General features: G+C 44.1%; 2 protein-coding genes across 4 annotated transcripts; one reads left to right on the plus strand and one right to left on the minus strand.

The window, feature by feature from the left end:
• The first annotated feature begins 590 nt into the window (after positions 1-590).
• LOC103644366 (uncharacterized) lies at positions 591-6,192 on the plus strand. 2 transcript variants are annotated; one of them, XM_020544720.3, is made up of 9 exons: positions 591-1,302; positions 2,021-2,158; positions 2,243-2,488; positions 2,584-2,697; positions 2,806-2,988; positions 3,400-3,617; positions 4,005-4,466; positions 4,555-5,602; positions 5,685-6,192. In XM_020544720.3, exons 1-7 carry the CDS (start codon positions 613-615, stop codon positions 4,348-4,350), a joined length of 1,935 nt encoding a protein of 644 aa, XP_020400309.1. In that variant the 5' UTR covers positions 591-612; the 3' UTR covers positions 4,351-4,466; positions 4,555-5,602; positions 5,685-6,192. The 2 variants fall into 2 exon arrangements, with proteins under 2 accessions (XP_020400309.1, XP_020400304.1); XM_020544715.3 differs by having other exon boundaries at positions 4,005-5,602.
• Positions 6,193-7,237: 1,045 nt separating this feature from the next.
• Positions 7,238-12,084, minus strand: LOC100382519 (uncharacterized). 2 transcript variants are annotated; one of them, XR_004849689.1, is made up of 9 exons: positions 11,577-12,084; positions 9,734-10,287; positions 9,302-9,504; positions 9,023-9,181; positions 8,746-8,901; positions 8,492-8,649; positions 8,241-8,359; positions 7,726-7,791; positions 7,238-7,572 (listed from the first exon to the last, which is right to left on the minus strand). XR_004849689.1 is itself a non-coding variant. In NM_001175256.1 (9 exons), exons 1-9 carry the CDS (start codon positions 11,901-11,903, stop codon positions 7,511-7,513), a joined length of 1,560 nt encoding a protein of 519 aa, NP_001168727.1. In that variant the 5' UTR covers positions 11,904-11,912; the 3' UTR covers positions 7,281-7,510. The 2 variants fall into 2 exon arrangements, 1 of the variants encoding a protein (NP_001168727.1); NM_001175256.1 differs by having other exon boundaries at positions 7,281-7,572; positions 9,978-10,287; positions 11,577-11,912.
• Between the last annotated feature and the right edge of the window lie 14,698 nt (positions 12,085-26,782).

The following is a 26,782-nucleotide window of genomic DNA, read 5'->3' on the forward strand; positions in this document are numbered from 1 at the left end:
GGTGTTGCTTAAATTTATAATCTGCGTAGCACTTTAGAAACATGTTTGCAGTTGCGACATCGTCAAAATAACATTGATTGTCTAAAAATAAAGAAAATAACAGAGATAGTGTCTATGTCATGTGCACATAGACAAAGTTATTTTTGCAATGTTACACGTGTATCTTGACAATTATATCGACAACTTAATGGTACCGAGACATTTTGCCGTTTAACAATGGATCATGTGATTTAGTATATGTTTGGTTTTAGAGACAATTAAGGATTATTCTTACTTGCATAACTTGTCATTCGAGAGAGCACGTACTTGTTCCATGTTCAATTCGATGTTGAGAAGGCTCAAGGCTTGCCTAGTTTATCTATTTTGCTCGTCGAAATCTAATTATTCATCCGGTGATTAATTTGTCCTTATACCTTTACAACAAAAATTCACTATCATCAACCTGTGCAAAGGAAATTGGAGGGAAAAATACATGTCATAGAATAAATATTTTCAGACAATTATTAGCACAAAAAATAACAAAGTTCGGTTTAATTTGCCCAATTTGTTGAGGTGAACTTCAGTAACAAAAGCAATCCCTACATTTTCTGGGAGAAGTTTTCTCACGCCAATATGCCATGGATAATGCACGCGGGAACGGAACAAAGACACGCGGCGTGCGGGGCCTCGCTCCTCTGGTCTTCCCTCCAGCCCTCGACGGTGGTCATGGCCGCCGCCGCCGCCACTTTCGGCTTCCTCCATCCTCCAATCCGGAAACCTGCAGTCCCACCACTGTACATTCTCCGGCTTCCCACCAAACCCCACTCCAAAACGCACCCTCGTTCTCCCCCCCTCCTCTTCCTCCTCCTGGGCCGCCGCCGGGGAGGCCCCATCGCCGCCTTCCCCAACACCACATCTTCATCCACGAATGCCCCTGCCTCGCCCACCTACGACGTCCGGGAGGCAGAGGCCGCCGTCGCGGATCTCCTCCGCGAGGGCGGCGCCTCCGCGGACGACGCCGCCTCCATCGCCGCGCGCGCGCCGGCCTACGCCGCTATGCTCGCCGATGGCGTCCGCGAGCTGGACGAGCTTGGCCTCTGGGCGTCGTGGAGCTCCGGTGCCAGGGCCCGGCTGGGCCTCAGCGGGGTCGTCGAGATGGAGATGGGGAGGCTCGGTTTTAGGAGGAAGGTGTATCTCATGGGACGGAGCAAGCCTGACCACGGCGTGGTGCCGCTCCTCGAGAGCTTGGGAATGCGTCTCTCCTCGGCCAAACTCATCGCGCCTTACGTCGCGGCTGCGGGCCTTACTGTGCTGATTGATAGGGTCAGAGATGCTCAATTTACTTGCATTCCATGCGTAGATCGAAAATATACTTTACATTTGTGTGCCCTACAAGGGAGTGCCAGTATTTATTTTCTTAATTGTGTCATTGGTTCCTCTGCTGAAATTCAAACTTCAATTGTAGTCGTTGTTGCCCATAACCTCTTATAGTCTTATGGCTTGTATTTGGTTGAATCTGAGTAAAGTTTGATCATCCTAGTATTAAACAGAGAACACTTAAATCCTTAGTTTTTTTTCAACAAATATTGTACTCAGCTGCAGTTGTGCGGGGTGGGGAGGGGGAGCTATGAAAAGCTTCCTCTATTTTGCAAATTTTTTAACCAAGATCAAGTGGTTTCTTAAGAAATTTCAAGGTTGACAAGGAGCCATGGCTTCTGTTGGCCTGGTTTAAGCCTTGCCTCTGTTCAGCTACACGTTTCTGTTCCTAAGAAACAAAGCACTCAAGCATGTGTCATGAGTCTCTTCTATTCTCAATAGTACTTCAGTTTCAATACCATGGCACAAAACTAACTAAAGGAATCATTCTGATAGATAACACTATAAATTTAGAACACATGCAGTTTTTTAACACCAGTCTATGGAGACATTATGATAGTGGTCAATATGTTTCTTCAACAGTTGCAGCTGTGCTTGGCACTATAATATGTTCATTATATCACAACACTCTTTTCTTATGGAGTCGTGGTTTATTCACATATAGGTTAAGTTTTTGAAGGAAATGTTATTTTCAAGCAGTGATTATGCAATACTAATTGGAAGGAATGCTAAGCGGATGATGACATACTTATCAATACCTGCAGATGATGCACTCCAAAGTACTTTATCTTTTTTTGAAAAAGTAAGTTCACAGTCCCAATTAGTGTTTCGCATGCCACTTCATTGCACTGTGTAGCAGCAAAAATAAAGATTTTTTCGCTTGCAGATGGAGGCTAGGTATGGTGGTGTTAGCATGTTGGGACATGGAGATGTGTCATTTCCTTACCTCATTGAATCATTTCCGATGCTTCTTCTCTGCTCAGAAGATAATCATCTCAAGCCGTTAGTTGATTTTCTCGAGCACATTGGAATTCCAAAGCCAAAGATTGCATCAGTTCTGCTGCTATTTCCTCCTATCATTCTTTCTGATGTTGAAAATGATATTAAGCCTAGGATTCGTGAATGGGAGAAGGTATTTTTGTTCATGGTAGTCATTGGAACCTGCTAGATTGTACACTTGACAATAACATATATTAATATTAGTGACCCCATTTTTAAATTTCCTAGGCTGGCATTGAACAAGACTATGTTAGTAGGATGTTGTTGAAGTATCCATGGATTCTTTCAACGAGTGTGATAGAGAACTACAGTCAAATGCTGTTGTTTTTCAACCAAAAAAGGGTAAGTAAAAAAGAATACTTACTATGCTGTGCCTCAAGTTCATGTTAATTTGTTTGCCGTGTCTTGCCTTCCTTTTGCTGTTGGGAGTATTCAACTTTTTCCTTTCAGATTTCCAGTACAGTCCTCGCTATTGCTGTGAAAAGTTGGCCTCATATTCTTGGCTCCTCTTCAAAAAGAATGAATTCAGTTTTGGAGCTGTTTCATGTTCTGGGCATCAGTAAAAAAATGGTGGTTCCAGTCATTACATCAAGTCCACAGTTATTACTGAGAAAACCTGATCAGTTTATGCAGGTGTGTAACGATTATTGAGGTTGCATTTATATATTTAAACTTCATTGGTAATGGATATAAACTATTTTTGGCTGCATATAAGTTTCGAAGCAAATTGGAACCAGAGTTCAGCAAAGGGATTGTTTTGTGTACTTAATATCACGTCTTCCATTAAATTGACATGGATTATGACTCTTACAAAAGTACATTGTGTTTTACAGATTCACATATTTTTCCAATCAGAATGTGGTGCTTAACATCAATGTTTTTATCTTGCTGTCTGTCGTAATTGCATCCACAGTAGTCATATTTATATAGTTATATCCTGAGTTGGGGATGTCTTGTGTCTTGACCCTTGAGTTATATCCGTTTTACATCTTTAACCCTCCAATTACTATATCTTAATACTAACTTTTGTGCCTCGTGTTTCAGAATGTTTTGTTTTTCAGAGAAATGGGTGTTGATAAGAAAACAACAGGAAAAATTCTGTGTCGTTCGCCTGAAATATTTGCTTCAAACGTGGATAACACCCTCAAGAAGAAAATCGATTTTCTTACCAACTTTGGTGTTTCTAAACATCATCTTCCTCGCATCATTCGGAAGTATCCAGAACTTTTATTGTTGGACATAAATTGTACATTGCTCCCTAGGTATGACTGCAACTTGGTGTGATATAAAATACAGTACAAGGAGAGATTTGGTTTTACAAAACTTAGTGTGCCTCATAATTGTGCCATGTTCTACTTTTAACTTCTCTTCAAGCTGCAAATTTTTGGTGCACTTATTGTTAATTTTGTTGGTTCCCTACAACCTACATTTATGGCTCCATCTTTTGGAGATACCTTTTGCAATATTGGAAGGATCTGTAGTCATTGCAGTTAATGCCATATTCCATTTTCATTGTCTGTTTCTTACCCGTGGTACTTAATTTCTAATTCAACCATTTATTGACATACTTCACTAGTTAAGTATGGAGTATATCAACAAAATCCTGTTATAAGTGTTTGATGCATTTAACTTTATTCCAATGTTTACAGGATGAACTACTTATTGGAGATGGGTTTGTCTAAGAAAGATCTGTGCTCAATGATCTTTAGATTTTCCCCACTTCTAGGTTACAGTATTGAACTTGTTATGAAACCAAAGCTTGAGTTTCTGCTAAGAACCATGAAGAAGCCACTTAAAGCAGTTGTAGAATACCCAAGGTACTTCAGTTATTCACTCGAGGGGAAGATCAAACCGCGGTTCTGGGTATTGCAGAGTAGAAACATAGACTGCACTCTGACAGAGATGTTAGCAAAGAACGATGAACTCTTTGCTGAAGAGTACTTGGGACTTGGAGGATTGCTCGAGAAACCTCTACAATCAAGCATAGGCAGTTAATTTCTGGACTTATAAGATTGAACCATGCAGTGCACTATGCCGAAGCTGTACAGCTTTATGCTTGGATTGGTGAGGCTGTTTTTCAGATGGGAGGTCACTTTTTTTTGAAAACGGAGGTGAGTTGTGTTTCTTTGTATTCAAATGCCGCAGCTCTGATAACCACTCTTTTCTGGACCAATAAATGGCTGCTTGGTTCCTCTATAGGAGATGTGTCGCTGGCTGTTCTTGCTATGGTACCCGCAAAAATAATTAAAACAAGGACTGTGGCTGACGCACTCTCAAACAACAGTTGGGTTTCAGATATTAAAGGAGGACTGTCCATGATTGGTCTGTTCGAAATTTTCAGCTATGGGACACCACACATGGAGTTTCTTTAACCACTGACAATGATCGCCATATCTGGAGATTCTCTGGTTGGGGTGAATTCTCGTCGAAATCGGCCTACAGAGTCTTCTTCCATGGTTTGGTCTCCTTTGATCCTTGGAAGCGTATTTGGAAAACTTGGACTCCACCTAATTGCAAGATTTTCTTTTGGATACCTGTCCGAAATCGCTGTTGGACTGCGGACCGATTGGCTCGGAGAGGACTGGCACACCTAGTCCATTGAATTCTTTGCGACCAGGAAGAGGAGAATATTAATCACAATTTGTTTTCCTATGTTTTCTTGAGGGAATTCTGGTTTAGAGTTTTCTCCTGGCTGGTGTATGTTGACCGTGTGCCGGGGTCCCAGGAGCAATCGCTTGCAGATTGGTGGTGAAAGGCTTGCAAACATCTCCCAAAAGAAAAAAAGGGAAGGGCATGAATTCGATGATTATGTTGGGAGCTTGGATCCTATGGAAGCATCGCAATGCCTGCGTCTTCGAAGGTTTGCAGCTGAGTATGTGGAATGTTCTGCATGCTCTCGAAGATGAACAGCATCTCTGGTGTCTCGCCGGAGTGCAAGGACTGCAGAGTTTAGGCCTGGGCTCCCTGAGCGGTTAGGTGGCATTTCCTGGTCTGGTCTCACCATTTCTATTTGCTGTAAGAGTTTTGTTCTTGTAAGCACAGCCCCTCACGGCTCGGGCTCGGTCCGGAATGAGGGGTAAAACTTGTACGGGAGGCCACTTTTCTGGTGCTTAGTATTAAAAAGGTAATACTTGTTCTCATGAAAGTGACCTAACAAAAGTTATAGGTACAAATATAGACTGGAGTGATGTTGTTAACTCAATACCAAAACAGCAAAGCATTGGGTTTTGAGAATACTTCATTCAAGGTGATGAAGAAATTAGTTTTCGCCATGTGAAGTCTTTCAATCTCAGTTGTATGCTAATTTCGTTACCATATTGTTCTTACAGGTTTAAGAAGAAATTGCAAAGATGCGGTTTCAAACTAGGAAACGGAGTGAAGGATGCCCCACACCTTTGAGTGGATGCGCGCAGGAACCAATGCAAGCTGTAGTAAGGCCTTGAAGTATAAGGCAACCCAAGTCTGCCATCATCTCTTTCTCGTTGAACTGAAGCCTGTCCATGCCTCCATGGCCCAGTCCAGCATCATCGCCAATCAGAGCTGAGGGCAGCCGCAGAGCCAGCGGTAGCTAGTCGGCTAGTCCATTGACTGGCCGGTGCAGGGGTCACGGACTCACGGTTCTGCATTTCATATTTTCGTTTAGGTGTCGTTTGGATCCGTTTATTTTGGAGGAATTAGAATCTATTTAATAGAGTAGGCTATTTAGCTTGGAATTTGACATTCCACCACTTTACAATGTTAAAAAATAAGTTATCTCAAATTTATAGAATGGAATTGACTTTATGTATCTTCAAACTACGTTTCTACTCTACAATTTATAACATGTTTTTTTGGCTCGCTCCTTTACAGTATAAATGTAGCATATAAATATATTCCACATAAAACCATATTTGATTAATTGATCTTTGTCTAAATTACAATTATTAGAATGGAATTCAATTCAAAAGATCCAAACGGTGCCTGAATAATACTTTTTTATCTAGAATTGACCAAACTTAAAAACTAAAACATGGACAAGTAGTAAAAGCTAAAAAAAGTCAGAACAACTTTAGTTTAACAGTAGCTTTTGCTACCTACCTAGAATCCTAGATATACAAATCATGTCTAAATATGTAGTAGCAAAGTCGGAACAGCATAATTTGCAAGGGAGTACATTCGCTTCTGAAAACGAACCTTGATACGTACTTGCGTAGGCACACCATCACCGTCAGCCAACCACACATACACGAGGCTTATGAACAGTGTTATTAAAACTACGTTTAAACGTTAAAACTCGAATTAGAGGTTGAAACCGTGTTTTGGTGTTTTCGCGTTCTAAACTGTAAAACGCGGTGTTTCTTGCGTTTTAGACCATTAGCTACTTTTAGGTCCAGTCTGTTAGTTACTTTTGGGTCCAATCCGGCTCATGGGTGAATTTTTAGTAAGCCACTAACCTCTCTATTTTGATATTTAACTTCATGTTATTGTCTGAAATTATGATATATTGGTATTTTTTCTATGTTGTTTAAAACTACGTTTAAACTTCGTTGAAACGTTTAAAAGTTAAAACTTCACCCATGAGCGTTTCAACGTTTTATCGTTTTAGTAACCTTGCCATGTTACTAAAACGATTAAGGGGGTGTTTGGTTACCCCTGCTAAAGTTTAGCCCGGGTCACATCAAGCGTTTGACTTTCAAATAGGAGTATGAAATATAGACCCAACCAACTGGACTAGATTCGTCTCGTCTTTTAATCTTCGGCTGATAAATTAGTTTTATAATCCGACTACATTTAATACCCGAAACGGAGGTTCAAATATTCGATGGGACATGAGCTAAATTTTAGCGGGGTGTAACCAAACACCCCCTAAGTGTGCAAACGACATGCCATGTTTACAATCACATGATCAAGATCCAAACCCTCAAATAGATTCATCAGAGGCTTTTGGTTTTTGAATCACCGGTTCATTATTTGAGTCCATCAGGCATTTCTCATGTAACATGATTGAGACGACAAAAGAAAAGAGAGTCAAAAGATACTACACGAAGCATTCCAGAGATGCTTCTAACACTTAGCCAGCATTGTCGCTAAGCACACGTTTTCACAAAAAGAAGGCAAAAGAAAAGCAAGGTGCCCGCACTTCATGCTAGTTTGGAAGGTCCTTCAGTATTCCTTCTTACCAAAGTTTTTGCACCACAGTTGAGATGGGATTGGCCGGACTGGGTGATGCGGGCGTTGCTGCATAAAAGTATCATATTACATTCGTTAGAACTGTGATTTCCACAACCTATTTTAAAACAAAAACGGTGAACATATTAAGTCAGTATGCCTGTCTCTTAGCAGAGTTTCACACATTTCAGAGTGTAATGCAATTTTCTTTGAAGCACGTACCTCCATCTCCTGGTTCTTGCTTTTGTACAGGGTGTCGGCATTTAGTTGTTTTTCCTTTGAACAGTCCTATATTATTCAGTGAAGTCAGTAAGGATATCCGTGTAACAAACATAAGAAATTTTTTTCTCTAAAAAATGAACATAAAAGAGAGAACACATTCAAGCTAGACGCACAATTTTCTTTGAATTTTCTCTTTTACCAGTGTCAGCAAGGATATCCATGAAAGAAACATTATCAGTTAACATATTTGAGATAGCAGTGCAATTCTCATTGAGACAGCATTCGTCTTTCTTTGCCTCATTCCTTTCCTCCAGGTGGTTTTCTTTTGGTAGTTCCTCCTCCTCAGAGGAGATCTTGTCATTGTCATAATTCAGTGCTCATTAGTACATACCAACTTATTTGAGGTAGCAGCCGATTTTAAGAGAAGAATGCTCATTGATACGGGGTTCCGCAACCGAAAACATAAATGTGCCAACGTATTTGAGCTAGCAGCCGATTTTAAGAGAAACCTCTACCTTGGTATTTTTGATTTATCTTGTTCCTCTGCAGCAGGTTGTCCTTATTAACTAGTTCCTTATCACAAGGATTCTTGTCATCAGATCCATCAAGTATCAATTTAGTAGCAGTGTAGCCCCTGGTTATAGTGCATAGCGATGCATTAGCTTCTCAGCAAAGAAAATCGATTTTGCAAATAAAACTTGTATATAATGAGAGAAAACAATAATATATGCGCAACAAAAGGATTATGCCGTTGTGCAGATCATACCCTGTAGACTCTTCCACAGGAGAACATTCCTCACATATTCTGAACATAGCTGCAATGGTCCATTTCCTGATAAAGACACTCCTTGAAAATGGACCATTATTTTCCCTACATCTGTTCCTCAGCAGTCCACTCATCAACTTGGCCTCCTTTGTGGTGGCCTAGAAATTAGTTTGCAAATAATGCAAAGTTCATAAATATAAAACATCAGATTAAGTTGGTAACAGTCTGTGTTTTGGCACAGGCAAAGCTTGTACCATCATGGTGGCAGCAGCAGCAAAACATCCAGGTCCTTTGTAGGTCATAAATCTGAAGGCCACCTTTCGAATCCTGGAGCAAATGTTGACTTGGGATATCATTCCAGTCCCACACATCAGCAACATGCACAACAGATCAGACTCCGCCATGATGCACTTGAAGCCATGGTTTGCAATAGGCACAATAGAGTTAATAAACTTCAATGAAGAATGAACAATATATCTATAAATTAAGGAGGCATTCTGGCTTCGTTTGTTGGAGCAGGGATGGACAAACCTTTAAGGCAACACTGGGGAAAGGAAAACCAGCATATTCCACAAAAGTTATCTGACGGGCACAGTTGGTGAGCTTTTCATTCAGGCTGATCTCATCAACATTGTGTTTTTGATCACGGCGCTTCAGCAGATTCAAAAGTTGAACCTCCCTACTGATACACTTGATACCACCATTTCAAAATTTGTGCAAATACAAATTAAATTAGGAAATCGGGCTACAGATAGTTAGCAGGACAACAAGGTTTTGGGCAGAGGGAGAAAGTCAGAGGCAGGAAGATACCAAGTTGAACAGAGTTGCCAGATCATTCTCATCAGCCCCGTTGAGATTGGGACCAGAGGCAGCATTAGCTTCCACTTGATGAGCCAATACTTCACGAGAATTGCGCTCATAATATTCTTGGAGGTAAGTCTTGTATAGGGGCCAAGAATTCACAGGACAGTACGGCAGTATCGAATCCCATCCCCAAGCTCTTTCCAAAAGAGCTGCACAGGAGAGCGAGCAATGAATATGTTAGAAGCAAACAAAATTATCATTTAATATAGTAACAAAGAAATAAAAGCTAAAGGAAAGAGAACGGGAAGGGATAGAGCAACAAACAGAACTACAGAGGTAAAATAAATTAGATCGCAAATCACAGGTGGAAAGCATAGCTAACAATTAACTCCAATTCCACTTTCAATTCCAAGAGAGGATAAGCACAGGTAGATAGACCTGGGTATTTAACTATCTCCAATGGTGGTTGTGGCGGACGTTCACCATGCTTTCTGTAATTATCATTTAATATAGTAACAAAGAAATAAAAGCTAAAGGAAAGAGAACGGGAAGGGATAGAGCAACAAACAGAACTACAGAGGTAAAATAAATTAGATCGCAAATCACAGGTGGAAAGCATAGCTAACAATTAACTCCAATTCCACTTTCAATTCCAAGAGAGGATAAGCACAGGTAGATAGACCTGGGTATTTAACTATCTCCAATGGTGGTTGTGGCGGACGTTCACCATGCTTTCTGTATTTTTCACCACGAACAGCAAACCCAGTCATCCTCTCCTCAGCAGTTTCTTGCATATAGGCGATAAACCTGGCCTCCATCTGCTTTCGCTCGGAGGAGGGCATTGTGGTGGCCAAGGCCGACGTGGAAGGGATGGTCAAGTCGTTCTTGATGTTGGTCTTGCAGACCTCCTCAGGCATCTTCCCATTGATCAAGTCTGTAATGGTTTGGCGGGCCAGGTTCAGGAGCCCCTTGATGTCCAGGTAGTTTGCAGCCTGTCAAGGCAAACATATACTAAATATGTATTTTGAGCAGTGAATATGAAACATCAATAAAAGGGTCAACAATCACCAGCAAGGAAATCAATCACAAATAGATGGGGGTGCGCAGATAGACGCATACATTCAAGCAACCAAGTGTCTAAATGTCTGAGTAATAATTTTTCAGCACCTTGTTTGCTAGCATCCGAGCATCAGATCTAATGTAGTTACAGCACATTATGATCCCATAGTGTATGGGTTTCTCCTAGATGCAAAAATATAATCCTACCAACATCTAGTAAGTAGTAGCAGCTAAACATTTATATGAATCAATTCGAGGGCTCCATGGCCAAGCATAAGTCATGTAATTTAGTTTCAGTAATTCTTTTTTTCTCTAAGGATGTATAAAGAATGGTGGTATCAGATAACAGTTAGATCCATTCGCAATGCATCAGGCACAAGTGTCATTTCAGATACCTTAAGCATCAAACGAACTACTTGAATATATGGTATCAATTCCTACCTGACTACCATGATGCATTAATGCTGCGAGTCAATAATCACCAGTTTCACAGTACTTAATTAAGACACTCATACTAAGCCTAAGAACAGACATTGCATTACTATTTCCGAGTTTTCAGCTACAATGACACAACAGGAGTGAAGGAAAACATTAAGAGATATCACATTGCTTAATAATCATGACATGGCCAAATGTACCGAAGAAAAAATCTCATGGAGTCCTTAAGAGTAACTTCGGCAACATTTACTGTATGGTGCACAAAATTATTCGTTCCAATCCAGTCTACCTTAGAAAACACAGCAACAGCATACTTGGTACACATAATTAGGGTATCTGAAATAAACTGATCGCACGTTTTCATTCCAATCTACTTTAGTAGCTCAAATTACCAAATGGTGAAATCCATGGTAAACAAAAATTTGTGCAACTGACAAAATATCCAGGATCGATCATAAGGCGGATAGACACCACCCTTATTATCCTCTATACAGGTATTTCAATAGTCATACCAACAAAAAGGAAGTGACAAATTTTGACCTAACCAACGCCAGATGGTAGCAAATACACAAAAATCACAAAAGAATAACCGTGACACAGTATCTCAACAAGTATAATCCAGGAGAATCAACAGTTCCAACAAAAATCCATAACCTAACCCAACGGTATTAATATTATTTCAAAAACCAATCACCGATCTGGCTACCAACCGTCCAACGGACGCATAATCATATCCAAGGTATCCAGGTTTTCCATCAAGGGGAGGAAGGGGGAGGGGGCTCACCAGGATGAGGTCCAAGAGGGTGGAGTGCTCTACATTGACGAAGTCTGCGTCGAAGATGTTGAGCTCATCCTCGGCGGACCTGTTGGTGGTGCCGGCCGCGTCGCCCGGCCCGGTCGGCTCGGCGTGCTTGTTGCAATACTCGATGACCTTGACGAGGATGTGGGAGGTGACGTTGGGGAGCGGGATGCCTTTGTCGGCGCAGCCGTCCTCGACCATTTTCTTGAGGGTCATCGATTGCATCGCCACCGACTCCTTCACCTCGAACTCCTGGTTGTCGCTGCTGCGGAGCATCAGCATCTTCTCCTTCACCTTCTCAGCCATCGCCATCGATCTGCTCGCTTCCCCCTCGGATGTACTCTAGAGTCTAGATGGATCTGCTCTAGGGGAGTAGTCGCCGTTTTTCGAATTCCAGGTGAGGGAATCCAAATGGTTCAGGCGGCGACCCCCCCCCCCCCCCCCCCCCCCCCCCAGGGACTGCCACGCTTTTTGATTTGCTGGCGGGCCCAGGCGCACGGCCCAAGCAGCGAGTTAATTTCAAACATAGGACTCCGAAGGTGGCGCTTTTCACATGTAGAGGAGCTCCTTGTATGTTTCAAAAATGAGACTATTCCACGCACCCACAGGCTGTTACTCGTAAGTCGTAACTACTGAAGCATCTGCGTCTTTGGACCAGGCTGCCCCTCCTCAGCCATCACTTACTGGCATACTGGGCTCTGGTCCCGAGCCTGCCTTGGAGGTCGCCATCGCCGCGCCGGAGAGCCCTGGCGGCATGGATCCACCGTCCCCACGGCGCCCGGTTTGGATCCTTCACTAACGTCAACTTGTGAGTCCTCTGGAAGCTCTGTGTGCGCCCGCACAGTTAGTTGCCATGGCGCCGTGGATCTGTCGTCGCTCATGGCGGCTGCCTTGCATCCTTCCCCGGCCATCGTTCCCCACAGTTCGCCGTCGGTGATGAACCCCCAGCACCTTTCATCTCTTTGTCCTCTTCAGGTTGTTTGATGCTGCTCCTTTTGTATGCCACCAATGCTTCGAAGACTATTATATGTAGTATGCTGGTTTGAAGACTATATGTAGTATGCTGTGCTTTGGAGCCTCCTTTTGTATGGCGACTTTATGTATGCCACCAGTGACTGTATGGAAATTAAGCTGTGGCTTGTTTCAAACCTGAGACTTTATGAAAAGGGTGCTGTTCAATCCTGTGATTGCCTTTATTTTTGCAGCTAGCAAACTGATGCCAGAAAGCAGCAAGCAGTAGCATATGAGCAGCATATATGCGGCACCATATATGCAGCAAACTGACGCCAACTCCCATATATGCAGCAGCACCGGAAAGCAGCAAACTGACGCCATATATGCGGCACCATGTCAGCAGCACCGGAAAGCAGAAAACAACAACCATTCTAGATATATGGCGAGCTCGAGAGGGAGAGGAGCGCTCGAGTGGCCGGTGGCGTAGGCAGCTCCGCCGCCGCTCGAGTGGCGTGGACGAACTCTGGCGTCGGCGTGGAGAGGTTTCTGTCCTCAGTAATGGAGCTGAGACACAACAGGAAAACCTAAAACGTCCGACGACCTAAACCGTCGGAGGTAAAACCTACGCCGTCGGACATAGATTATTTCCGACGGCTTAAGACGTATCTCCGACGGCAGGTGTCCGTCGGCTGTAAAGCGTCGGAAATAGTACTATCTCCGACGGCAGCCGTCGGAATTAATCTATGTCCGACGGCTCACAGTGTTCGTCGGAAATAATTCCGTGTAACGGCCGTCACGGCGGTCAGTGGGCCCACACCTGTTATCTCCGACGGGGACCAGACAAACCGTCGGATATTATAATTTTATCTCCGACGGGAACCATGCAAGCCGTCGGAGATAATACCATATTATGTCCGACGGTTGATTTTTGGCCGTCGGAAATAAGTAATTCCAGGGAAGCCAGAAACTTCCCTGTTTTTTGTTCGTTTTTCACAAAATACAATATAACAGCCATAAAATTCCAGATTTCACATCATTCATAGATCACAAACATATACACATCCACAAACACATATACATCGACAATCACATACACAAACATATCACGAACTTAGTTCATCCACAAGCACATATCTCACAAATTGCCACATATCCCACAAATACATTCACATCTCGCAAATGTCCACATATCGAACTTAAGTTCACCCACATTCATATAGTTCCAAATTCATTCAAATATCATAATTAAACTAATAAGTTCCAGAAAAGTGTATTGGAGTTGAATCCAAACCAACTAAGCCTGCCAGTCGTCACCTGGTTGGTTAGAGTTGTGGCCACTTCCTCCGGCTGGACTTTGGGTGGTGAAGAGGTTGTTCACCCACGAAGTCTCGACATCGTCATGGCCAGATGCATCTCCAGGTGCTGCAACCGAAGCGGGAGGTGTCTCAAAGCCCTGTAACACACGCATATGAGATAGTAACCACTAAGTTCTTTATTTGAAACACATAAGGGCATATATGTACATACCACAGGGAATTGTGGCGGAGGTGGAGGCGACAGCATTGGCGGCGGCGGTGCAAGGTCCGGAGGCGGCATCCCATATGTTGGCATGTGGACGCCCGCATTTTGTGCCAGTTGCTACAAAATAGATGCAAGTAATTGTTGAGAAAATAAGGTACACATCATGTGTTTGTATTGGTTACGGACAAAATATTACTTCAACTTACCGAGAGGAGAGCTTGATTCTGGGCCAAGAGGTTCGTATAGTACTCGTCCTTCTTCTTCTGGTACTCAGCTTGCTGCCTCTGGTACTCCATCTGTTGCCTCAAAACTGCTTGATGATAATCTGCCTGCTGCCGCAACACTGCAATCTCTATGTCCTGGGCAGAGGATCGAGAACGAGACGCCTGTGAGGACGAGGATGCGGACTGTCGTCCACGGCATCTCAGCTCCCTAGAATCAATCGTAGAATCAAAAATACCCAACCTACAAGAGTGAACCATGGACTTAGTAGAGTAAACCATGGACTCAGTTCAATCGCAAGCTTTGAAATCCAAATGAAATACTCTCACCGTCCATGGGCTTGTCCTCCTGCGCTAGCATATGTTGCCTGAGGGTCGATTGGCTGGCTCCTCCAGTCGTAGTCCTGCCCATGGCGCTCAACCATCTCCTGCCCATATGAAGCCTGGAGGCAAACATACCAAATATAAATGCATCATCAAGTTGATGCACAAACACATACGAGTACCAAAAACTCACTAGACGGTCCGTGGCAGTCTGAGTGCATAAAACATCAGGATTCTGAGGATCAGAACTCCTATGCCCTTGCATATACACCTCCACATCCGTGGGCGTACGACCGGATTTGACTTCCTGTACATACAAGTTAGAATAACACACTTCTATGTATTTCGAAGTTAGAACATACTATGACATACCATTCGCTTAGCCAAGCGCACATGTCCGTCGCCGCCGTAGTTGTGGAACGACTCAGTACCACGGTTTCCCCTGTTCCTTTCGGAAATGGTGCGAAACTCAGGGGAAGCCCACCACCTGCACAAGGCCTGATAACCCTCTGATCGGGTGGCCATCCAAGGCACAGACACCTACATGAAATGTTTTTCAATCAAGCGAATTGATGCATTAACATGTACCCAAAACAAACGAATTGATGCAACAACTTGTTTACCTCAAGGTATTGCTCCTCCGTAAGGTAAATTGATGACCACTCCGCCTTGGTCTTTGGCATTGGCCGGTCATCATCACTTGCCCTGTACCATGCCTTTATAGCCTGAAGTCGTGCATAGTACATTGCATCTGCAACGACATCGTTCGCGTTATACTCAAACACGTAACGAGCGTTCAGATCATATGACCCATCTTCGGGCAACTTGTACCGTTTCTGCAAAAAACAGTGTTATATCATACAAGCAACCATTAGAAACAAAAATGAGATAGAGAAATTAGTAAAGAAAAATCATACCCAGAATGCATCCCAAACTAGTGCCTGTGTGTTGCCAAACGTTCTACACACACCATAGCGATAGTGCTCCCAAGTTGTGGCGGGGACAGACTCGCCACTAGGCAAAGTCACAAGACCAGGCCAGTGGAGACGAACAAGATTACCAAGGACCATGTTCACCTGCCTATAGTGTCCTGTGCCTGTGAATGAGTCGTCGATCCAAGTCCTGCAAGCACAAAACAATGTAGAAATAAATACATAACTTGCGATAACAATTAAACAAAGACTATGTCACTCACTTTCCACTTGGCTTTATCAAAAACCGGGACTCGGGTGGAAGCTCCGGAGGTGGTCCAACAAAATGCAGCTTCCTCGTTCTCCTAACTCGAGAAGATCCAGACCCAGCTGCGGAATCTCCACCAGCACCAGAATCCACACCTGCTGAATCTCCACCAGCATCGTCTTCAGCATCATCTCCCGCATCGTCTCTCGCATCATCTACCGCATGGTCCTCTACCACCGCACCAACTGTAGCATCTTCTCTCGACTGTCGCTCGATTTCAGCATCCTATGAAACAAGTAACTTACGTCATGCAACATCAAGTAACTTACATAATGTAATTTAACAAGTAACTTACATCGTGTTGATCGTATGGAGGCAAAAGTTGTGCCAACGCTCTGCGTCTGCTCATGGAAGAACCTGTACCCTGAAACACTGAGTCCTCGCTCCTCGAGCTGCTCCTCGTCCCAAGCAAACTCCGAGCAATAGACCGCATTTTCTTTGACATCCTGTTTTAACAAAAAAAAGTTAGTACATCAATCGAAATATGAATATATAATGAAATATAAAATAATGAAACAAAGTAAAAAAATGAAACAAATAATGAAATGCAATTCCATACTCATCAATTGTAATCGTAATCAAAATCAGGATCTAGTTGTTTCTGTCGATTCAATGGACGCCAAGTAGCTTTCTTCTTTCTCGACACTCGTTTTCTTTTTGGAGGAACCTCTACATCATTTTGATCGCCTAGTAAGGATTCTTCCAACATTTCAGTTTGTACGTTAAACGTGCCGGTAAGTTCATCATCTTGGAAAATCTCAGCAGCCCCCACCTCCTGCTCGATTTGACTTTCAACATAACCAGCATCACCAGGAGCATATAGTCGTTCACGAGGATTAACTTTGTACACTACCCTCCAATCAACCAAACTCTTCTTCTTGGATGGATATGTCATATAATACACCTGCTCGCATTGGTGGGCAAGGATTATAGTGTCGTGGCCTTGTAATCGATCATTGTGTTTGACTTCCACCATACCATATTGGTTTTCTCGCGTTGCACTATTGGGAGTAAACCAATCACAATCGAAGAACACCACTTTTAGTTGTTTATCTCCGAAAAACTTGTACTCAAGTATATCATTAATGACTCCATAATAATTAGTCACTTTCCCTTCATCATCGACAGCTCTAGTTACAACTCCGGAATTGGTTGTGGCTGCAAGAGGATGAGCATCTTCAAACCTTGTAGAACGGAAACGAAAACCATTGACATCATACCGACCATAACGTCTGACAGTTACTGCTCCTAGGGACAGTTGTCGAAGGTCCGGGTGTATATTGTCATTCCTATCTACATAATCTCGAAACCAACACAAGAAATTAGGTCCCCCATCTTTTCCCTCTCGACGAATCTGATCACGTTGGTTCGATGTTGGTTCACGACCAGACATCCAATTTTGAGAATCAAATTCACTGTTAGTACAAGGAAACAAACCTATTAGGATAAGAAAAAAACAGGATAGCGACAATGACTAAAAATTAAGATTGCACTTACAGGAGAAACTGATTCATCTCTTCCATGTTGTTATACATGTAGAGCAAAGCAGTCTTCCATTCGTCATTGGTGAAACAGTATGCTGTGCTGGGTCCTACAGTTTTGCCCCTCCATTGAAAAATTTCAAGATCACTACAAGGGGGCTCTTCGTCGACATGGTACCGCAACGCAGGCGCGTTGACGTTGTGTTCCTCTGCAAAGTACAGGCCCGTGAACGATGCTATCTCTTTGTATTTGAATTCCTCGGCGATGCACCCTTCAACTCGTCTCTTATTACCAACCATTGCACGTAGCTTCTTTAGTGTCCTTTCGATGTGATACATCCATCTATACTGGACAGGACCACCTTGAGAGCACCTAGAGGGGGGGGTGAATAGGTGATCCTGTAAAAACTTAACTTATAGCCACAAAAACTTGTTAGAGGTTAGCACAATAATTGCCAAGTGGCTAAAGAGAAGATCTTGCACAATACGACAATCACAGAGAATTCAACACAGAGGAGACACGGTGATTTATCCCGTGGTTCGGCCAAGTACAAAACTTGCCTACTCCACGTTGTGGCGTCCCAACGGACGAGGGTTGCAATCAACCCCTCTCAAGCGGTCCAAAGACCCACTTGAATACCACAGTATTTTGCCTTGCTTGTCTTTATCCCACTTGCGAGGAATCTCCACAAATTGGAGTCTCTCGCCCTTACACTTAAGATTCACAAAGAAACACGGAGTAAGGGAGGGAAGCAACACACACAAATCTACAGCGAAATGCGCACACACACGGCCAAGAATCGAGCTCAAAGACTATCTCACAGTTTCCCACAAGAACAGAGCTCGAATCACTTAGAATCACAAACGGATGCGCAAAGACTGAGTGTGGATGATCAAGAATGCTCAAGAGTTGCTTGGTGTACTCCTCCATGCGCCTAGGGGTCCCTTTTATAGTCCCAAGGCAGCTAGGAGCCGTTGAGAACAAATCTGGAAGGCCATCTTTGCCTTCTGTCGTCGGGCGCACCGGACAGTGTCCGGTGCCCGATTCCTTTCCTTAAATGGCGAAGCCGACCGTTGCAGATGCGGGAGCCGTTGGCGCACCGGACATGTCCGGTGCACACCGGACATGTCCGGTGCACACCGGACATGTCCGGTGCACACCGGACAGTCCGGTGCCCCCTTCCGACCGTTGGCTCGGCCACGTGTCCTGCGCTGATCGCGCGGCCGACCGTTGGTCCTGGCCGACCGTTGGCTCACCGGACAGTCCGGTGCACACCGGACAGTCCGGTGAATTTTAGCCGTACGCCGTCAGCAAATTCCCGAGAGCGGCCTCTTCGGCCGAGATAGCCTGGCGCACCGGACACTGTCCGGTGCACCACCGGACACTGTCCGGTGCACCACCGGACAGTCCGGTGCCCCAGACCAAAACAGCCTGTTGGCTGTACACAGCCAACTTTCTTCTCTTCTTCTTCTTCCTGTTTCTAATACTTAGACAAGTATATTAGTACACAAAACCAATGTACTAAGACTTAGAAACATACCTTTGCTCTAGATTTGCACTTTGTTCATCCATGGGTATTGATTCACATTTAAGCACTTGTGTTGACACTCAATCACCAAAATACTTAGAAATGGCCCAAGGGCACATTTCCCTTTCAATCTCCCCCTTTTTGGTGATTTATGCCAACACAACATAAAGCAACTAGAACAAGTGCAAAATCACTTCAAATAAAAACTCAAATTGGTTTTGATTCAATTTTGGCATATATGGATCATCCTTTGCCACCACTTGGTTTGTTTTTGCAAATCAAACTCAAATCTCTATTTCTATGTCAAACACACATGTTGAGGCATAAAGAGAGTCATTCCAAAAGAGATTGATCAAAGATTTCAAAAACTCCCCCTATTTCCCATAATCAACACTTCTCCCCACAAGAAGCCAACTTTTGACAATAGAGACAATACGAGAAAAAAAGCCTTTTGACACAACAAAAACTCTATTCTACTATTTTCAAAATCTCTCAAGTGGTAGCTGATCCATTTATCACTTTGGCCTTTATTTTCTCCCCCTTTGGCATCAAGCACCAAAACGGGATCAATCTTGGTCTCTTAACCCCATTGCCTCACCAAGGTCTTCAATTAAGAGCAAATGGCAATAAGATTTCATGAGATGAACTTGGAATTAGTTACCCTCTCATCGGAGTGCAGTGGAAGTCTTTCATGGTCCAAGTCCACCTTTTCCCTTTCAATCCTCCTTCGACACTAAATTATCAAACTCAAGCACATGGTTAGTTGCAAAGGGTCAAGTTGTAACACATCTCCCCCTAAACATGTGCATCACTTTGCAACGGACTTGTGAGGTCCAGGGAGTGTTTGTACAACTTGAGCACCATAATAAGCAACAAAATGCAAAAAGGAACATGATCAAAAACATAAGTACATGTATGCTACAATTCAATCCAGGTTCCGCGAATCTATGACATTTAGCTCACTACGCAACCTGCAAAAGGTCTTCTCATCTAGAGGCTTAGTGAAGATATCGGCTAGCTGGTTCTCGGTGCTAACATGAAACACTTCGATATCTCCCTTTTGCTGGTGGTCTCTCAAAAAGTGATGCCGGATGTCTATGTGCTTTGTGCGGCTGTGCTCAACAGGATTCTCCGCCATGCGGATAGCACTCTCATTGTCACATAGGAGTGGGACTTTGCTCAGATTGTAGCCAAAGTCCCGGAGGGTTTGCCTCATCCAAAGTAGTTGCGCGCAACACTGACCTGCGGCAACGTACTCGGCCTCAGCGGTGGATAGGGCAACGGATGTTTGTTTCTTAGAGTTCCATGACACCAGGGACCTTCCTAAGAATTGGCACGTCCCCGATGTACTCTTCCTATCGACCTTACATCCAGCATAGTCGGAGTCTGAGTATCCAACTAAGTCAAAGGTAGACCCCTTTGGATACCAGAGCCCGAAGCAAGGCGTAGCAACCAAATATCTAAGAATTCGCTTCACCGCCACTAAGTGACACTCCTTAGGATCGGATTGAAATCTAGCACACATGCATACGCTAAGCATAATATCCGGTCTACTAGCACATAAGTAAAGCAAAGAACCTATCATTGACCGGTATGCTTTTTGATCAACGGACTTACCTCCTTTGTTGAGGTCGGTGTGTCCGTCGGTCCCCATCGGAGTCTTTGCGGGCTTGGCGTCCTTCATCCCAAACCGCTTTAGCAGATCTTGCGTGTACTTCGTTTGGGAGATGAAGGTGCCGTCCTTGAGTTGCTTCACTTGGAACCCAAGGAAGTAGTTCAACTCGCCCATCATCGACATCTCGAATTTCTGCGTCATCACCCTGCTAAACTCTTCACAAGACTTTTGGTTAGTAGAACCAAATATTATGTCATCGACATAAATTTGGCACACAAACAAATCACCATCACATGTCTTAGTAAAAAGAGTTGGATCGGCCTTCCCAACCTTGAAAGCATTAGCAATTAAAAAGTCTCTAAGGCATTCATACCATGCTCTTGGGGCTTGCTTAAGTCCATAGAGCGCCTTAGAGAGCTTACACACATGGTCGGGGTACCGTTCATCCTCGAAGCCAGGGGGTTGCTCCACGTACACTTCCTCCTTGATTGGCCCGTTGAGGAAAGCGCTCTTCACATCCATTTGGTACAACCTGAAAGAATGGTGAGCGGCATATGCTAGCAAGATACGAATGGACTCTAGCCTAGCCACAGGAGCGAAAGTCTCCTCAAAGTCCAAACCTGCGACTTGGGCATAACCTTTTGCCACAAGTCGAGCCTTGTTCCTCGTCACCACCCCGTGCTCGTCCTGTTTGTTGCGGAACACCCACTTGGTTCCCACAACATTTTGCTTCGGACGAGGCACCAGTGTCCAAACTTCATTGCGCTTGAAGTTGTTGAGCTCCTCCTGCATGGCCAATACCCAATCCGGATCTAGCAAGGCCTCCTCTACCCTGAAAGGCTCAATAGAAGAGACAAAGGAGTAATGCTCACAAAAATTAACTAATCGAGATCGAGTAGTTACTCCCTTGCTAATGTCACCCAGAATTTGATCGACGGGATGATCCCTTTGAATCATCGCTCGAACTTGGGTTGGAGGTGCCGGTTGCGCTTCTTCCTCCATCACTTGATCATCTTGTGCTCCCCCTTGATCAAGCGCCTCCACTTGAGGTACCTGTTCATCATCTTCGGTTGGGGGATGCACCATAGTTGAGGAAGAAGGTTGATCTCGTTCATCTTGTTCCTGTGGCCGTACTTCTCCAATCGCCATGGTCCGTATAGCGGCCGTCGGAACATCTTCTCCATCTACATCATCACAATCAACAACTTGCTCTCTTGGAGAGCCATTAGTCTCATCAAATACAACGTCGCTAGAGACTTCAACCAAACCCGATGATTTGTTGAAGACTCTATACGCCTTTGTATTTGAGTCATATCCTAACAAAAACCCTTCTACAGCTTTGGGAGCAAACTTAGAATTTCTACCTTTCTTCACTAGAATGTAGCACTTGCTCCCAAATACACGAAAGTAAGATACATTGGGTTTGTTACCGGTTAGAAGCTCATACGAAGTCTTCTTGAGGAGGCGATGAAGGTAGACCCTGTTGATGGCGTGGCAAGCCGTGTTCACGGCTTCCGACCAGAAACACTCGGGGGTCTTGAATTCTCCAAGCATTGTCCTCGCCATATCGATTAGCGTCCTGTTCTTCCTCTCTACCACACCATTTTGCTGTGGTGTGTAGGGAGCGGAGAACTCGTGCTTGATCCCTTCCTCCTCAAGGAATTCCTCTACTTGAAGGTTCTTGAATTCGGACCCGTTGTCGCTCCTTATCTTCTTCACCTTGAGCTCAAACTCATTTTGAGCTCTCCTGAGGAAGCGCTTGAGGGTCCCTTGGGTTTCAGACTTATCCTGCAAAAAGAACACCCAAGTGAAGCGGGAAAAATCATCAACAATAACTAAACCATACTTATTCCCTCCTATGCTCAGATAGGCGACAGGTCCGAAGAGGTCCATATGCAGCAGCTCCAGGGGTCTTGAAGTGGTCATCACGTTCTTGCTGTGATGCGCTCCTCCCACTTGTTTACCTGCTTGACAAGCTGCACAAGGTCTATCTTTTTCGAAATGCACGTTAGTCAAACCTATCACGTGTTCTCCCTTTAGAAGCTTGTGAAGGTTCTTCATCCCCACATGTGCTAAGCGGCGATGCCACAGCCAGCCCATGCTAGTCTTAGCTATTAAGCATGCATCTAGACCGGCCTCTTCTTTTGCAAAATCAACTAAATAAAGTTTGCCGTCTAATACACCCTTAAAAGCTAGTGAACCATCACTTCTTCTAAAGACAGACACATCTACATTTGTAAATAGACAGTTATACCCCATATGACATAATTGACTAACAGATAGCAAATTATATCCAAGACTCTCTACTAAAAATACATTAGAGATAGAATGCTCATTAGAAATCGCAATTTTACCTAACCCTTTTACCTTGCCTTGATTCCCATCACCGAATATAATTGAATCTTGGGAATCCTTATTCTTGACGTAGGAGGTGAACATCTTCTTCTCCCCCGTCATATGGTTTGTGCATCCGCTATCAATAATCCAGCTTGAACCCCCGGATGCATAAACCTGCAAGGCAAATTTAGGCTTGGGACTTAGGTACCCAACTCATGTTGGGTCCTACAAGGTTAGCACAAATATTCTTAGGGACCCAAATGCAAGTTTTATCTCCCTTGCATCTTGCCCCTAACTTTCTAGCAACAATTTTCTTATCCTTTCTACAAATAGCAAAGGAAGCATTTAGAGCACAATAAATTTCGGAAGGTTCATTCACTACTTTCCTAGGAGCATTATGAACTACATTTCTCCTAGGCATTTGGTGAACAACATTTCTTCTAAACACATTTCTACCATGCATAACATGAGAACTAGAAGCAGTCATAGCATAAGAGTCATAAGCATGTGAATCAAAAACATCATTACTTCTAAAAGCATTTCTAGAGTATCTTCTATCATAGTACATGAAAGCATGATTCTTCTTAACACTATTAGCCATAGGAGCCTTCCCTTTCTCCTTGGTGGAGATAGGAGTCTTATGGCTTGTTAAGTTCTTGGCTTCTCTCTTGAAGCCAAGACCATCCTTAATTGAGGGGTGTCTACCCACTGTGTAGGCATCCCTTGCAAATTTTATTTTATCAACTTCACTCTTGCTAGTCTTAAGTTGAGCATTAAGACTAGCCACTTCATCATTTAGTTTTGAAATTGAAACTAAGTGTTCACTACAAGCATTAACATCAAAATCCTTACACCTAGTGCAAATTGTAATATTTTCAACATACGAGTTACTTGCTACTTCTAGTTTAGCAGTTAAATCGTTAATTTCACCTTTTAAAGAAGAAATGGTTTCATTACAAGTAGAAAGTTCACAAGAAAGTATTCCATTTCTTTTAACTTCTAGAGCAAGTGAGTTTTGTGCACTAACAAATTTATCATGTTCTTCATATAAGAGGTCTTCTTGTTTCTCTAAGGTTCTATCCTTTTCATTTAGGGCATCGATCAACTCATTAATCTTAGCTATCTTAGTTCTATCCAATCCCTTGAATAAACTAGAGTAATCAATTTCATCCTCACTAGATTCATCATCACTAGAAGAATCATAAGTATTAGCATTACGAGTGATTACCTTCTTTTCCCTTGCCATGAGGCAAGTGTGATGCTCGTTGGGGAAGAGAGCCGATTTGTTGAAGGCAGTGGCGGCGAGTCCTTCGTCGTCGGAGTCGGACGAAGAGCAATCCGAATCCCACTCCTTTCCAAGGTGTGCTTCGCCTTTGGCCTTCTTGTAAACCTTCTTGTTCTCTCTCTTCCCATTTTTCCCTTGCTCCTGGTCACTATCATTTTCGGGACAGTTAGCAATAAAATGACCAAGCTTACCGCATTTGAAGCATGATCGCTTTCCCTTGGTCTTGGCCTTGCTTGGCTGTCCCTTTCGACCTTTTAGCGCCGTCTTGAATCTCTTGATGATGAGAGCCATCTCTTCATCATTGAGCCCGGCCGCCTCAACTTGCGCCACCTTGCTAGGTAGCGACTCCTTGCTCCTCGTTGCCTTTAGAGCAATGGGTTGAGGCTCATGGAGTGGACCGTTCAACGCGTCGTCGACGTATCTTGCCTCCTTGATCATCATCCGCCCGCTCACGAATTTTCCAAGTACTTCCTCGGGCGTCATCATCGTGTACCTAGGATTCTCACGAATATTGTTCACGAGATGAGGATCAAGAACGGTAAAGGACCTGAGCATTAGGCGGACGACGTCGTGATCCGTCCAACGTGTGCTTCTGTAGCTCCTTATTTTGTTGATAAGAGTCTTGAGCCGGTTGTAAGTTTGAGTTGGCTCCTCTCCCCTTATCATGGCGAATCGTCCAAGCTCGCCCTCCACCAACTCCATCTTGGTGAGCATGGTGATGTCGTTCCCCTCGTGAGAGATCTTGAGGGTGTCCCATATCTGCTTGGCATTGTCCAAGCCACTCACCTTATTGTACTCTTCCCTGCACAAAGACGCTAAGAGAATAGTAGTAGCTTGCGCATTTCTATGAATTTGTTCATTTATAAGCATAGGGCTATCCGAGCTATCAAATTTCATTCCATTCTCCACAATCTCCCATATGCTTGGATGGAGAGAGAATAAGTGACTACGCATTTTGTGACTCCAAAATCCGTAGTCCTCCCCATCGAAGTGTGGAGGTTTGCCAAGAGGAATGGAAAGCAAATGCGAATTCGAACTATGTTGAATACGAGAATAATCAAATGAAAAGTTCGAATTGACCGTCTTTTTGTAGTCGTTGTCATCATCCTTTTGGGAAGAAGTAGACTCATCACTATCGTCGTAGTAGATGATCTCCTTGATGCGCCTTGTCTTCTTCTTCTTCCCTTCCTTCCGTCTATGCCCCGAGCCGGAGTCGGTAGGCTTGTCGTCCTTCGGCTCGTTGACGAAGGATTCCTTCTCTTTGTCGTTGATCACGATTCCCTTCCCCTTAGGATCCATCTCTTCGGGCGGTAAGTCCCTTTGTGAAGAGAACGGCTCTGATACCAATTGAGAGCACCTAGAGGGGGGGTGAATAGGTGATCCTGTAAAAACTTAACTTATAGCCACAAAAACTTGTTAGAGGTTAGCACAATAATTGCCAAGTGGCTAAAGAGAAGATCTTGCACAATACGACAATCACAGAGAATTCAACACAGAGGAGACACGGTGATTTATCCCGTGGTTCGGCCAAGTACAAAACTTGCCTACTCCACGTTGTGGCGTCCCAACGGACGAGGGTTGCAATCAACCCCTCTCAAGCGGTCCAAAGACCCACTTGAATACCACAGTATTTTGCCTTGCTTGTCTTTATCCCACTTGCGAGGAATCTCCACAAATTGGAGTCTCTCGCCCTTACACTTAAGATTCACAAAGAAACACGGAGTAAGGGAGGGAAGCAACACACACAAATCTACAGCGAAATGCGCACACACACGGCCAAGAATCGAGCTCAAAGACTATCTCACAGTTTCTCACAAGAACAGAGCTCGAATCACTTAGAATCACAAACGGATGCGCAAAGACTGAGTGTGGATGATCAAGAATGCTCAAGAGTTGCTTGGTGTACTCCTCCATGCGCCTAGGGGTCCCTTTATAGTCCCAAGGCAGCTAGGAGCCGTTGAGAACAAATCTGGAAGGCCATCTTTGCCTTCTGTCGTCGGGCGCACCGGACAGTCCGGTGCACACCGGACAGTGTCCGGTGCCCGATTCCTTTCCTTAAATGGCGAAGCCGACCGTTGCAGATGCGGGAGCCGTTGGCGCACCGGACATGTCCGGTGCACACCGGACAGTCCGGTGCCCCCTTCCGACCGTTGGCTCGGCCACGTGTCCTGCGCTGATCGCGCGGCCGACCGTTGGTCCTGGCCGACCGTTGGCTCATCAGACAGTCCGGTGCACACCGGACAGTCCGGTGAATTTTAGCCGTACGCCGTCAGCAAATTCCCGAGAGCGGCCTCTTCGGCCGAGATAGCCTGGCGCACCGGACACTGTCCGGTGCACCACCGGACAGTCCGGTGCCCCAGACCGAAACAGCCTGTTGGCTGTACACAGCCAACTTTCTTCTCTTCTTCTTCTTCCTGTTTCTAATACTTAGACAAGTATATTAGTACACAAAACCAATGTACTAAGACTTAGAAACATACCTTTGCTCTAGATTTGCACTTTGTTCATCCATGGGTATTGATTCACATTTAAGCACTTGTGTTGACACTCTGATAGTCGCCTAGAGGGGGGGGTGAATAGGGCGAAGCTGAAATTTACAAATATAAACACAACTACAAGCCGGGTTAGCGTTAGAAATATAAATGAGTCCGAGAGAGAGGGCGCAAAACAAATCCCAATCGAATA

This window comes from Zea mays, chromosome 1 (assembly GCF_902167145.1).
Source record: "Zea mays cultivar B73 chromosome 1, Zm-B73-REFERENCE-NAM-5.0, whole genome shotgun sequence".
Taxonomy (NCBI): domain Eukaryota; kingdom Viridiplantae; phylum Streptophyta; class Magnoliopsida; order Poales; family Poaceae; genus Zea; species Zea mays.